This window comes from Macrotis lagotis, chromosome 2 (assembly GCF_037893015.1).
Source record: "Macrotis lagotis isolate mMagLag1 chromosome 2, bilby.v1.9.chrom.fasta, whole genome shotgun sequence".
NCBI classification, from domain to species: domain Eukaryota; kingdom Metazoa; phylum Chordata; class Mammalia; order Peramelemorphia; family Peramelidae; genus Macrotis; species Macrotis lagotis.
In genome coordinates, this window is record NC_133659.1 from 280,903,030 (window position 1) to 280,917,955 (window position 14,926).

General features: G+C 38.3%; 1 protein-coding gene across 1 annotated transcript in view; it reads left to right on the plus strand.

Annotated features, from left to right (window-relative positions):
- The window catches only part of PPM1H (protein phosphatase, Mg2+/Mn2+ dependent 1H), a 318,199-nt gene that overhangs the window by 251,706 nt on the left and 51,567 nt on the right, over nucleotides 1-14,926 (plus strand). Inside the window, 1 exon segment of the mRNA XM_074226229.1 lies at nucleotides 10,204-10,267. Within this exon segment, the coding sequence (XP_074082330.1) occupies nucleotides 10,204-10,267 (64 nt within the window).

Genomic DNA, 14,926 nt, shown 5'->3' on the forward strand with positions numbered 1-14,926 from the left:
CTATGTAAAGATAGTGAAATTAAATGGCAGGCAGGCATGTTCGTAATGGAAGCTTACACATGCAGTATGAATTGGAGACTGAAAGCCTGTTGCACTGGTATACATCTTCCCCAAAATGAGAATGATTAAGGATACTATTGAACCCTAATACTTACTGAAAGTATCTTGCCCAGAACAACCATGAGCTGTGTATTTCTCAATCTGCCAGGATTAGTATGAGTTTGTGAGTTAATCTCCTCTTTAACCTCCTGTCTGCTATAAACTTGGTCCAGGTTCATGCTCCTTATTGAACATCTCATCTACCCATCACTCTGGAATGTTAAGGTTTAATCCAGAGGGGATTTTGAACACTTTTTTAGGATCCTTTGCACAGGAATCTTTTTGAAATTAGGAAATGAGAACTCCATTAAAGCAGAAATTTAAAGAAGCAGCTGGATTTGAATTCCAGCTCCTATACTTAGTGAAAACAATGGCCACACTTACCTTACAGGGTTTTCAGTAAGGAAAGTGCTTTATGAAAACTGCAAAATGCTATATGAATGTGAGGAGTTTTTCTTGTTGCTAATTAAATTAGACCAGACCTAATGATATTCACAGCCAGCTTGTGTAGTCCTTCAAACTGAGCCCTGTTGGCAAGTTTTAAAACAGTTCAGCATATAGCAGTGGTCTTATCTTTACTTAACTCCCTGGTTGCAGTCTGAATCTGAGTCTTCTGGGCATGTATAGTTTGACAGCTTAGAAAAGGGAAGAAACAATTCGTTGCTGATGCTCTCTGCCTTCCTGGAAGGTGGTAATAGGGAACCTCCCTGAATTCAATCAGTAGCTTATTTTTAATTATGCCAAGGGAATGACAGAACACTTTATGCTTATATGGATGTAATAGAATATCTTTTCTACATGAAAAATGCTAAAAAAGGAGTGTTTCATGGAAACCTGGGAAAACTTAAATGCTCTGATACAAAAATAGAGAAACCAGGAGATAGTTTACATTATAACAGCCAGTAACTTGAAAGATGTAAGATGTAATCAATACAATAACCAGCCATGATTCCAGAGGAGGAAATTTGTTTTATTCAACATGCATTTTTATCCTAGAAATTTTTGTTTTCGTTTTTATTTTTTCAATGGGAAGAAAAGGAGAGGGGAATGGGAAGGAGAGAAAATGGACTTTTGCTCATTGAAAAAAAAATTAATTTAAAAACATTTTCATTCCAATAACCTAAATCATCTGCTTGTTGAGAGCTGGGTCTGCTTTTGATCCAGCCAGATGCAAGTTATGACTTCAGCTTTGGGCAGGCCAAACTCTTTTGAACCTTACTGATGTAGAAAAATATAAGGTGATAAAGAGCTGAAACAGAGTTGTAGCACTGTAAATGTGAAGAAGATGGCTGAGAAAGTTGCAGTTTAAGGTTTATATCAGATCTTTCTTACAGTATCCCCTTGAGATAGTAAGGTGGAAATATAATTAAAGATGAGGAACTGAGGCTTTGGAAAGTTGTAATTTAACCATCATATTAATAATCCATAGAAGAACTAGGATTCAGATCCCTATCTCTTGTTGCCAAGAATAATGTGTGGTTTTTTTGTACTCTGTAATGCTGGAATCCAGTTTATAATACCCTCCAAAAGTGATCAACTAGTCTCCATTCCCCATGATAGGGAACTCATAGCCCCATTAGATGACCCATTCCTTTTCAGAGTGCTCTAATAGAAGGTTTTTCCTTAGATTTAAGCTAAAATCTGGTTTCCTATAACATCTACCTACTGGTTCTGGTCTTTCTATAGGGGATAGGATTTAGAGAGGTAAAATTCTTTCTTGAAATAAGCTAAATTAGGAATTCAAATTTGGTGAAAAAAATAAGTGCCCTTTTTATCACTTTGAAGATGGCAATAATCATACACACATATATTCATTCATTCATTTCTCTTTGTCTGTCTTACACACACACACACACACACACCACAGTCTCTTTTTTCTGTCCTTCTCCCTCCCCCCTCATAATACAAGCATGCCCCCTTCCTTTTATGCTTCCTTATATGATTTCCAGCCCCTTCCCCATCCTGATCACCCCTCTTTGTGTGACCATCCTCAGATGTAGAATCTGTAGTCCTCTGTGTTCTGACCAGTGCAAAGTTCTGGGGAGGATGACCTCCCTTGATCTTGATAATGTATTTATCTTAATGCAACTTGTGGTTGCATTACTTATCTTAGCAGCCAATGCTATTAGGATAACAGAAAACATTTGGGTAAAGATGAAAGACTAAAGATGGTAGCGTATCACTGACAGTATCCAGAAGAGGGTAACTAGAATGATGAGTGGACATGCTGCATGAGCAGCACCATAAGCAGAACAGTGTTAATGAGGACATGATAACTTTTTCCCAAATATTTGAAGGCCTGGAGTTTGAAATCTCCTTATAAAAAAAAGAAAAAGAAAAAATGCAGTTAAGCAAGAAAAACAACTCAGGCCTGTCCCTGTTTAAATTTAATGTCAGTACCTCAAAGGCAGCTTATTTAACCAGAGCAGAGATGAAGCAGTGGCTAGATGAACCTAGTTAGAGCAGCTCTCCTCTCCTTCATGGCCAAGGCCAGGGATCAAGGGCCACAACACTAACTTGGACATTTCTGGATCCTTAGATAATCAGGAAGTACATCTGTCCATAAGGCCAAGAGACATCAAACCAAGTCAACAGAAGTGTGGCTTCAGCTTTAATTTTATGTTTGTCCAGACTTCTCTCAAGATGTCGGTAGTAACCATTGAATAATTTACAGTTTAAATGACTCTAATTCCAGAATTCAAAGCCATACCTAAGTTTGTTTATACTCCAGAAAACCTTATCAATGTGGGTATTTTCTCTGACCCATCAGATCTTAATTCATTCATGGCTGCCTATCCTGCACCACTCTTAGGCATGTCTTCCCCTAAATTCAAAGCAGAGAAACCACCCAATGTTCTTGGGAATCTCCTCCATGGTCTTTTAATATTATGTATATAGCATTGAGCATGCACATTATTTATTGGTTTCCCTTACTTTCATTCAATGATCAAGTCATTTGTCTAAAATTTTATGAGATTAAAAAAGAACACAACTCAAAAAAGGGAGTCTTAGGATTCAAGAAACCCCTAGAAATGATGTTATCTGGATGACACCATGCCAAGAAGCCTCTGGGAGCAAATATATTGGACTTTTCCCACTCATTCATACTTGCTCCATACTGAATACTGGTTTCCCTGAGATAGGTAATGACCATATGACTTATTTTATTTTTAAAGGAAAATAAAAGATAATGGCAGAATACAAGGATCTATTCTTTTCCAAGGTTTTTTTAAAAGCGTCCTATTTGTAAAGGTAACAGAGGCTGAGGTGTAATATTTGATGTTGGTAATTGGCTTGTTCCTGCCTGTGAGCTTGCCAGTATAAATTCCCATTTTTCAAAATAGGGTAACATTGCATGAGTGGTCTAGAAGTTCTTCTGTCCTATGAGACTTAATTTACTTCACCTGGGTTAGGAGTTTATTCAGAGAGTGGTTTTCATGAAATTTTCAGGGCTATTAAAACTACCCTTGGCCTGTCTCTGTGGAGCTCAAAGCATTTTCCAATCATTGAACCAGTAGTCACTCTCTATTGCCTACCATATTAAGTCCAAATTCCTCTGCCTGGCTTTCTAGGATTTCCATCACCTGACCTCCTCAGCCTGCTTATGTAACTTCATTTCCCTCTTCAGTTCAGAACACAGCTTTGCAGAGCAGAATTGTCTGGTTAAGTCTCCTGCCTCAAGATACATAAATAATAATAACATTGATGATAGCTAGAATTTATATTACGCATGAAAATTTACTAAGTGCTCTACAGATATCTCATCTGATCCTCACAACCACCCCAGGAAGTAGATGCAGTTATTATCCCCATTTTACATATGAGGAAACTGAGGAAGACAGAGTAAATGACTTACCTGGAACTAGTTTTAAACTTGTCTCTTCTTGTCTCCAGATTTAGCTTTCAACTCACTGCTTAATCCATTTGAAGTAATTTGTCCGAAATCACAATAACTAGCATTTGGAAAAATTGAGCATTTAACCCAGTCCTTCTGACTATTTTGTGTTTCCACTATTATAAGTTTCTCTGCTCCAAAGAAGCCAATCTCTTCCTGTCCCAGCCAGGCTCATTCCTTCTTCACTTGCAGTGATCATGATGTCCCCTTTCACCTGGGCTGCTAACCGATCTATCTACCCAAATCTGCCTCACCACTCTACAGGACCCAACCAAAGCTTCCTGTACTTCTGGAAGACTTAATTGATCACCCTGGACCATAATTTTTATTTCCCTTCTCTGAAATCATAGCAATAAATTTATTTAACCATACCCAAGCCTTATATTTGTTATTTAACTATACCCAAGTTTATGTCCCATTTCCCCAGGTAAATGGTCAGTTCCTTAAGAACAGGGGTATATTGTTGGGAAGAGGGGAGGGAGAGTGTTATGTGTCTGTCCTACCCAGGGTAAGACATGTAATTGAGGGCTGAGTAAATTAGTTGAATAATTTGACCGATGCCAACTTATAGTGTTGCCTACAAATTCATTTAAACCCTTGGAAACCCTGATAGTATTCTAAAAAAAATAAAAAGAGTGCTGTCTGTTCAAAGACTTTTATAGCAGCATTATATGTAGTCACAGACATGCTGGAAACAACCAAACTGTCCAACAAAAGGGAAATGGTTAAATAAATGATGGCATATTAATGTAAATTCATTAATGGAATACTATAATGCCATCAGATAAGTAAGAAAAAGGAATACACAGAAACCTGGAAAGAAGTCAGTGAAATAATGCAAAGAGGAAAAACCAGAACCAGAGGGATATAAGGCCACATGAGAGGAAAAGTGAATGAAAATAAATGAATAAACAAAGAATTCTAAGGAGGACTTAGGAAATTGCTGAAAAATAGTGAATGCACTGAAGTTAATCAACTGTAAATCATCACTAAGTAGGTTGCACTGATGTTTCAAGTTAAATTTTTAATAGAATAGGGATAGAGGATAGGAATTAGACATGGAATTAATATAGGGAACTCCCATATGAGGGAATCACCCTCTCCCAGTGAAGGTTTTACAACTCAGAGTTGATAAATGATTTGGGGTGTTAAATGATTTGCAATGTACATCAATGGCTAGATTTAAAATCTGGTCTTCCTGGCTCCAGATCTGATCCTTTATCCTCAAAGAAGACCATGAGTTTGATTTGAGTGGGGGGGGAGAAGATCGTGAGTTGAATTTGAGTTGGGTGGGGGTTATTGTGCTAAGTCACTAGCCTCACTTTCTCCTCCAGAACCAACAACTGGAGATGCCCTGGAGGAGAGAGGCAGTTCAACTTAAGTGACTTGTCCAAGGCCACACAGTTAATAAATGTCAGTTGCTGAGGCCAGGTTTGAACTCCCATCCTCCTGGCTCCAAGACCAGTGCTCTAATCCACTGTGCCACCTAGCTGCCCTGACCCCAAATCTAAACTAAACTAAACTACCTGGTCATTTATTAATTTAATGATGTTTCACTTAAATAAATAAATAAACCCTATGACCAGGTCTCTATTCTGAGAGTGCCAAGCTCCCTAACTCCAGTGAGATAAAGAAAAAAGGAAAAGATCCCATATGTACAAAAATGTTTATAGCAGCTTTTTTTTGGTGGAAAAAATTCCCTCAAATTTCTCCCCCAAAGTGGGAAACTTAGGGAACTTGTTTTTTAAAGCTATTCCCACTGAGCATGAGCTATATATAGTGAGGCCTGCCAGGCTGAAAAGGCTTTGACTATGGGCACAGTTACAAATCTTGTCTATCACATGAAAGCTAGCAAAACTAAGTTCAGGTCAGACTCTCATCATCAAAATTTGGCTATCAGCTGATGGTTTGGTTTTTGTCTTACAGTAACTTCACTAAAGTACATATGGATTATGACCTGAATCAGTGGAGGATGTCACCTATAGCCATGAAATAATAAAATTCCTTAAGCTGCATTTCAGTAGACATGTGCCATACAGATGGGGAGAAGGGGAAGAGTGATGATCCCTAGTGTATTCTTGGGTTTAGACAACATATGGAGTATTATGTGCATTCCTTTGGACCCCATCCAAGAGGACTCTCCTTAAAAGAGGACATACAAAATGGTGGGGAACTTGAAGTTCATGAAGCTAAATGGGGAAATATTAAAGAACTGTCCATTTGGATTAGAATCGTCCTCTATGGCTCCAAAGAGCAAAAGTAGGTCAAATGGGTGAAAGTTACAAATTGGTAAACTCCATGTAAGGAAGAACTATAATTGTCTAAAATGGAATCTGTTCCATTGTTAGGTGCTGCATTCCCTGCTATTAACAGTGCAGAATTTGGATGACAACCATCAGGAAAAATCTGTCAGCAAGCATCATTATGTTCTTACCATAGTCTAGGATTAGTGATAATATTGACACATTGGTTATTGGCTGAGATGGCTTCAAATAACTCTTCTAGATGAAAGATCACATGATCCTTTGATGAAGAAATAAACTGACTTGCTCTCCATGACCCTTATATTGTCCAGTCTCAAAAGTAGCTAATGTGAGTTTACTTTTGGGTATGAATGAATGAATAAGCATTTATTAAATGTGTGCTAAGTTAGGGGACTTCAGATTGAAAAGTGAGAGAGTTCCTGTGCCAAGGAACTCACATTTTAATGAAGGAGATAACCCATACTCTGCAGGAGGGTTCAACTGCAGATCAGATGGAAAAGTTCAGTGGTTCATAGGACACAGTGACAAGAAAGATGACAATATCTCCTTTAATATGATTTTTATTAACAAAATCACATTTTTTCTGATGCTGAAATAGTGCATCTTCTTTAGGGTATTTTCCATTGATAAAGCCATACCTGTTTCTGATGTTGAGTCATTGGACAATGCCAAAGACTTTGGGGGAAAGAACTTTCTTTTCTGGATCTTCAGTAGTTGTAGTTGCTAAGGAGGCCATACACTACAGAATCATAACTAGAGGCAGAATTGATATGAGGATTCCTGGGCATATAACATGGGGTGCTTCCCCTGGAGTCTGAGGGAAAGTCTTGGCCAAATTTTAGTGGCACATGTCTCCTTGTGTTTCCTCCCTAGGACACATTGCTGCTTGGGCTAAGCTAGTTTGTCTGCACATTGTTGGCAGTTATTCATGATCGGTATTGGTGATGACAAGTATGGCAGACCTGTCTCCACAAATGTTACCCCAAGGAACAACAGGAGGTGTGGGAGGAGGAGAAGGAAGAGAAGAGAACTAGAAACAGATCCAACAGCCTTGGGGGTGTAGCTATTTCTGGGACTCTTAGGTACAGTTGTTGTCCTTGGCCAAGGTTACAGACCTAGGTGACTGTAAGAATAATGGTGTCTTTGACAGAAATAGGGAAGATTAAAAGAGCAGTAGGTTTGGGGAAAATATAATGAATTCTATTTTGGACATACTGAGTTTGAAACGTTTCTAGGATATCCAGTTTGAAATGTTCAATAGGCAACTGGTAATAGAGGACTGATGATCAGGAGAGTCCCTGTGGCTGAATATGTAATTTTGGGAGTCATCAACATAGAAATGATAATTAAACCTAAGGAAACTAATGGAAGAAGATTAAAGGGCCTCAGTTAGATCCTGGATGAACACCCACACCTGAAGGGAAGTGTTCTTGTTTATGAATCAACAGAGAAAACTGAGAAGTGTTCAGTCAGACAGGAAGAGAACCAGGATAAAGTAGTGTTAAAAAAAAAAAAAAAGCTAGGGTAAAAGGAGAGGGTGGTCAACATGATCAGGGGCAACAAACAGTTTAAGAAGGATGAGGAGAATGGAAGTAAAAAAAAAAAGACTATAAGATGTGACAATTAAGAGATCATTGGTAATTTGGAGAAACAAATTTCAGTTACATTATGAGAACAGAAGCTAGAATTCAAAAATTTGAGGAGTGAGAGAGAGAGAGAGAGAGAGAGAGAGAGAGAGAAGTGGAGACACTAAGTATAACCACCTTATTTAGGAGTTTGACTAAGAAAGGGAGCAGAAAACTAGAACTGCTCCCATTTGGATTTCACATGATTCTTAGAATGCTGTGATACTCATCCTAGGAGCTCCCAAAGGCACATCTTAGCTCAAAATTCTCATCAAGAATGAGAGTTTCTCCCAAATTTACGTGTTGATTTCCCCATTTAAACTCTGTCAACTGCTTTCACATGTGCATGATTCACAAAGACCCTACACAAACATTCGTTCCAATTCACCTCTAATCACCTTTTCTATTCCCAATAGATTAAATGAGTTGTTTGAAAAATACTTTGCAAACTATAAAGTATCGTAAAAAATTAGCATTGGTGATGGGTTGTAGTAGAGTGGAGAATACCATTGGCAACAATTAGTTTTTGCTATTCACTTAATAGAATAAGTGAATAAATAGAATAGAATAGAATACGTCAATGAATTTTGGAAAAACTTCTAAGGGTAGTAGACCAAGAGGCTAATTTACTAATTTGACCCATTATTTAACTGGTCTTCATAGCATGTCTCTGAAGTGGTGATATTACCATTTTATAGAAAGAAAAACGTTGATCATGAAGCTCATTTACTTATTGTGACTAGCAGGTCTCTCATTTCTTGATTTTCACTCCACTTGTCCACCAGACAATCCTTCCCTAAACTAGGGCGTTGTCAGTTTTGTGGGTCACTCTCTGATTACCTCCTTTAAAAATAATTATATTTTTTTATTTCCTCATTAACAAGATGACAAAGAATAGTTTGTTTCCTTGCCTGAAATATGGAGAAGGTGGCATCTGATCAGCCCCATCTAGGAATGAAAATGGCAGTTCACAATACTTTTCCAGTTGCAGAATACTTTTTATACATTTTCTCTTTCTTTATCCTCACAACAACAACCTGTTGAGATGGATCATGCAAGCATTATTATTCTCATTAGTTTTGAGTACCAGCTGAATGATGAGATTCTGAGAGAAAAGTTTACTAAGATCACCAGTAGCAGATCTGGCACTAGTTAGTCCAAGTCCAACATTCTTTCCAAGTAAATCCTGCTGCCAAATGAAATACAAATTTACTTCTTTTTCTGTCATTAGCTTTCAGAATTATTACATACCAAAAAATGTATTCAAACCTTGAAAGTCTCAGCCAGGTAAGAGCCCAATAGGGACTCACTTCAGTCCCCCCAGTAGCTGGTCAGATCCCAATGAGTATCCAACAGGAAAAGACTATGGGGAGCCATTTATCTCTACCAGTGGAGCCACCATTATATAGTTCCTATGAAACCAATCCTGGCAGGATACTGATGTTCCCTAGCCCTTTTATCTCCCCTACTATAAACAACCAGAACCCCACATCATCCCAATCCTCAGGAATGTTTTCTACTTTAAAAAGTAGAGAGTTACCAGCTATAGTCTTTCCAGGAAGAGGAGTGGCTCACTGAGCCTTAACCATCTATCTGCCCTCCCATTGCTCTGAAAATTCTATGAAGTCTTATCATCTACTCCACTTTTTTACCCTCCAGATCTTCAAGTCTTTCATTCTGCTAAACCCTCCTATGTATGGGTGGTGTCTCTCCTAATCAGATTAAAAGCTCCTTGAGAGCATAGGCCCTCAATTTTCTGTTTCTTTCCTCAGCACTTAGCACAATCCTCTGGGCAATAAATACTCTTCTCTTCCATTCCATCATACTCAAGGTCAGATATACTCCAAATATCCATTCTCAAACCACCTTGAAAGGAAGCTGACTTTTGTGTAAACAGCCCCTAGACTGGAAATTGGAACCATTTCACACTCCATCCACCCATGCACCCTCACAGTTTCAGATTAATAGCAGGCATCCAATCCTTGGTTTTCATAATTTTATTTTACTGAACACCTAATGCTCTTGACAGAAACCACTAGCTAATTTCGATCTGCAGTGAAACAGCCTAGTTTCACTTTAAATACTTGGCATTTTCTAGCTTGTCCATTTCTTTTCTTTTCTTTTTCTTTTTTTTTTTTGTTTTTAAATGCACACCAGCACAAATCTGTGTATAAAAATAATTCCATATAGCAAAGGAGATTGGCAGTGTGGTAAAAGGATGGAATCTCTAGGAAAATTGAGTACCTAGCCACCTGTGTCAGGGCAGTGGGTCACTAATTGAGTGCAAACCTTTTTTTAAATGTTGTTTATTCCCCCACAGGGCATACAAAACCATTGAGGATGATGACCTGAAGTTTCCTCTTATATATGGAGAAGGCAAGAAGGTAGGCATTTTTTTTCCTGAATCCAAAAGGATAAAGAACTCTGTGCTCTCCACCAATATGTTTAGCCCATAGCAGGCCCATGTTTTCCACTCTGTATTTCTCTGTTTGATCATTTTGACAGCCTGAAAGAATAGCATATCAGCCACAAATCAGCCTCCTCTATTAAGATATGGTTGGTGATGGGTGGAAAGGACAATGGATTGAAAATCAGTTTTACAACAATTTTGTCACTTGCCATTGAGTTTGCTTTTGTTTTCTACATGCAGCCAGGACATAGAACAAAATCTGAGACTTTACTGTAATTAAGCCACAACTAGATTAACTTAAATTAATTACTGCTGATGTGCAGGCAGACACGGAAGCCTCTGTCAGTAAAGCCTGGGCCTCCTGAGGCAGTTAGGTGGGGGAGGACCTAGTCGACCAGCATTGACCCCTGCTCAGGCTCTGCATCTTAAAATGGTCTGTAAACAAAGGAGTGGAGGGTGAAATCCTGGAGTGAAAGGGAGAGATGGAGTTCATGCTTCAGTGAGAAACCCGCCATCTCAACCATCTCCTTGTCTTGATCAGCATCCTTGTAACAGGCACCAAGATGTTTAGTTGTTTATGTGTGATACAGATGAAGCCAGAAAAAGTGAGGAATGACCCCCAGAAACCAGAGCTTCAAATAATTCACGCTATTTCAGCAGTTCTTGATTCTGTATCTATTATGTTCTAAGCCCAGAGGTAGGCACTGAAGAAACAGAGAAAAAAATCAAGAGTCCCCAAGCCTTTAGGAGCTTGCATGCTACTGGGGGGTACAACATTCCCCCAAATAATTGAATAGGAAGCATATTGTAGATGGGAATAGTCACTAACAACTTGGGGGAAGAATGGAAGTGCCACTCTGGAAAGAAATGGCACCTGAGGCAGAATTCTATTTTTGAACCCTTAGTTTTGATAAGAAAGAGATGAGTCACAGGTTTTGTGGCTTTTGTTTTGTTTTTAAGAATTTACAGTCTAGGTGGCTAGGTGGCACAGTGGATCAAACACTGGCCTTGGAGTCAGGAGTACCTGAGTTCAAATCCAGCCTCAGACACTTAATAATTACCCAGCTGTGTGGCCTTGGGAAAGCCACTTAACCCCATTGCCTTGCAAATACTAAAAAGGAAAAAAAAAGAATTTATAGTCTGTTGTCTTAGGTTAAAATACATTTAGCCTCCATTCTCCTACTCCTGCTACAGCTGTAGTATTCTGTAACTGAGAATGATCATTCAGAAGCACTATCAATGAGGATAGGTCTTTCACCACTGAGCCAAAGTGGAGGTGCCCCAGGATGGCAGATGACAGGGTTACTCTGATCCCACTGGCATCATAAGGATCCCTATTCCACATCTGGGCACTTGTGAGTAGGATGATAATGTGAATGATCATAGAAGCTGTCCTATAAACTCTCCAGTATATATTTAAATGGGAAAGGGAAAAAGGAAAATATTATTTATATATAGTGCCTATTGTGTGGCAACCACTCAGTGAAGTACTTTTCTTTTAAATTAAGATTTTATTTAATATTTAGTAATATATTTTAATAAATATCCCATTTGATCCTCACAACAACCCTGAAATTACCATTTTAAAGATGGGGAAACTGAGGTAGAGACACTAAGTGCTTTCCCCACTTTGTAAGACCAAGGCTTGAACTCAGGACTTCTTGACTCTAGGCCTATGACTCTGGTCCACTCTTCCACCAGCTGCCTTCTACAGGGCAACAAAATCATTAATAATCAGAAAGACTGAAGAGAAACATCAATAACTTCTTCCACCCATTCCAGAATAGCACAAAAAATGGCCGGAGGTGGATAAGTACTTAGTTAAGGAGTTGGAGCAAAGCAGACAGAAGTCAACACATAATCTACTTAGAGCTTGAGGTCTAGGCGCAATCCATGAAGGGAAGGCAGAAACCACTTTGAGCTCCAATAACTAAAGCCTTTGCCCAGTGGCAGTCAATTACAGCTCTGTGACTATGTGGATGTCTTTGGCATCCCATGTCAAAGGAGCCCTGAGATCAATCCAATATCCAACATCTAATTGGAAGCCCTATGAGATCCATAACAGTTAATGGACCCTACTCCAGATTGAGGATGGTATAAAGAGAAGGAGGAAGGAGGGTTCCCCATGTTGGACCACCAGGAGAGGAGGGTAGCTATGAAAAGTATCCAAGCTACAAAGAAGGCAAGACCAAGTGAGGCTGACCCACCCCATCCAAGAGCGTAGGAGAGAAAAGAACTTGACCCTAAGCCAAAATCCCAGCCTAGAAACTGAGGTGTGAGAAATGAGCAAATAGAAAACACCCAATTACTATCAAAAAATGCTATGGCATGGGGTGGCTAGGTGGCGCAGTGGATAGAGCACCGGCCCTGGAGTCAGGAGTACCTGAGTTCAAATCCGGCCTCAGACACTTAATAATTACCTAGCTGTGTGGCCTTGGGCAAGTCACTTAACCCCATTACCTTGCAAAAACCTTTAAAAAAATACTATGGCTTAAGACACACCAAAGAGGGCCAAATAGAAGAGAAAGAGATTACCAACAAGTAAGAGATAGAACTTCAACGAAAAGAATGGCTGACAAAAATACCACTTTTAAGAGTAACTGGAAGAATTGAAATAAGAGATTTTTTTTAATGAAAATAAAACTCTGATAGAAAACTACCTTTATATGTAATTGGGAAAAATAAATAAAAATTTTAAAATAAATAAAAATAAAATAAAAGTGTAGAGAAGAAAAATATAACTCATACATAACTAAGGAAAGAAAGTAGGCAACCTTAACCAAATAGTCACTTCATTTTTTTCTGTCTCAGTTTCCTTATTTGTAGAAGAAAGGGTTGTTGTGAGGATCAAATGAAATAATATTTATAAGGTATTTAGCACAGTGCCTAGCCATCATAAGCACTATATAAACATCACTATTGGTATTATTATACTCCATAAAAAATATAATGGCATCATAAGAACTCAACAACCCCATGAGGTAACATGAAATAGTGGTACAAAATCAAAAGATTGAAAAAATAGAAAGAAAAGTATTCATTATCAAAGTTAATGTTCCAGAAAAAAAAGTCAAGGAAAAGTCATTTCAATATCATCAGACTCCCATAAAATTGGAAACCATATTTTTTTGAGTCAATTAGCATTAAGTGACTCGCCCAGGTTCACACAGTTAATAAGTGTCTGAAGTTGGATTTGAATTCAAGTCCTCCTAACTCCAGGACCAGTATTCTATCTACTATGCCACTTAACTGCTCTAGAAATTGTATTTCAAGAAATCTGTCTATAGGATCTAATAGAATCAAAGGGCAAAATGAGAATAGAATAAATCTTGGTCACCTCGAAGAAACCCCATGCTGAAAATATCCAGGGATGTCATAACCGAATTGCAAAACATCTATGTTTAAAAAAAGTAAATAAATAAATAAATAGTGCAGGCATCCAGAAGGCAAGAGTTCAAGTACTGAGGAACTACAGCACAGAATGCGTAAGACTTTATGGTGCAGCTAATATAAAGGAGAGGAAATCTTGAAATGTTAAAGGGCTTTTTTCCAAAAGGAAAATGATTCCAAGATCTTTGAAGTCAATAACATAAGGAACATAAAACCCAAAGACTGGGTATGGTTTTAGTCCTTTTGTTTGTAGATTTTTAAAAGAGAATAGGAAATGAAGGAAAAGAAATATAAGGGAAGAAATGAGGAAATGAGAGGAAATTGCTGTTTCTCATTATTGAGAAGAATATACAAACTTAGAGGAAAGGATGGGGAAGCAATGGACATCTCATGAATCTTACTTTTTGTCCAAATGAGAAAAGGAAGGGTTGTATATTTAATAGTTTGATATCTAAATAATCTAAACAACATGAAAATGAGAAGAAGGAGGGCAGAACTTAGGAGGCAATCACAGGCAAAATGAGCCAACTTCACAATGGATCAGGCAGCCAGGTGGTCCAGTGGAACCTGACTCTAGACTCTTCTTGAGTTCAAATCTGGCTTCAGACACTTACTAGCTATATATCCCAGAGCAAGTAACTGTACCTTGTTTGCCTCAGTTTCCGCATCTTGTAAAGTAAGCTGGTGAAGCAAATAGTAAGCCATTCTAGTATTTTTGTCGATAAAAACAAAAACAAAAACTGACCAGATGTATCACCAAGAGTCAAACACAATTGGAAAAAATTAAAAAAAAAGGAAGTTTCCATTACTTCCTAACAGAAAGTCCTTTATATTGTAACATATGCATTCCCTGATCTCTAATCTGGGTAGTGGTGTTCAGTCATTTTAGTCACATCTGACTCTTCAGGTTCTCTTGGCAAAGAGACTGAACTAGTTTGCCATTTCCTTCTCCAGCTCCTTTTACAGATGAAGAAACTGAGGCAAAAAAGGATTAAGTGACTTACTAAGAAGTATCTGAGGATTTGAACTCTGATCTTCCTAACTCTAGGTCTGGTGCTCTATCCTCTAGGTCACCTCATTGCACCAATCTGGGTGTAGTTCCCACAATTCATGATTCTTTGGGGGGGAAGATGATGTATTGAATGAATGAATGAACATTTATTAAGTGCTTACTTTATGTAAAGATTGTACTTGGGACACAAAGAGGGGAAAAAAACAGAGACAATCCCTGCTCTCTAGTTCC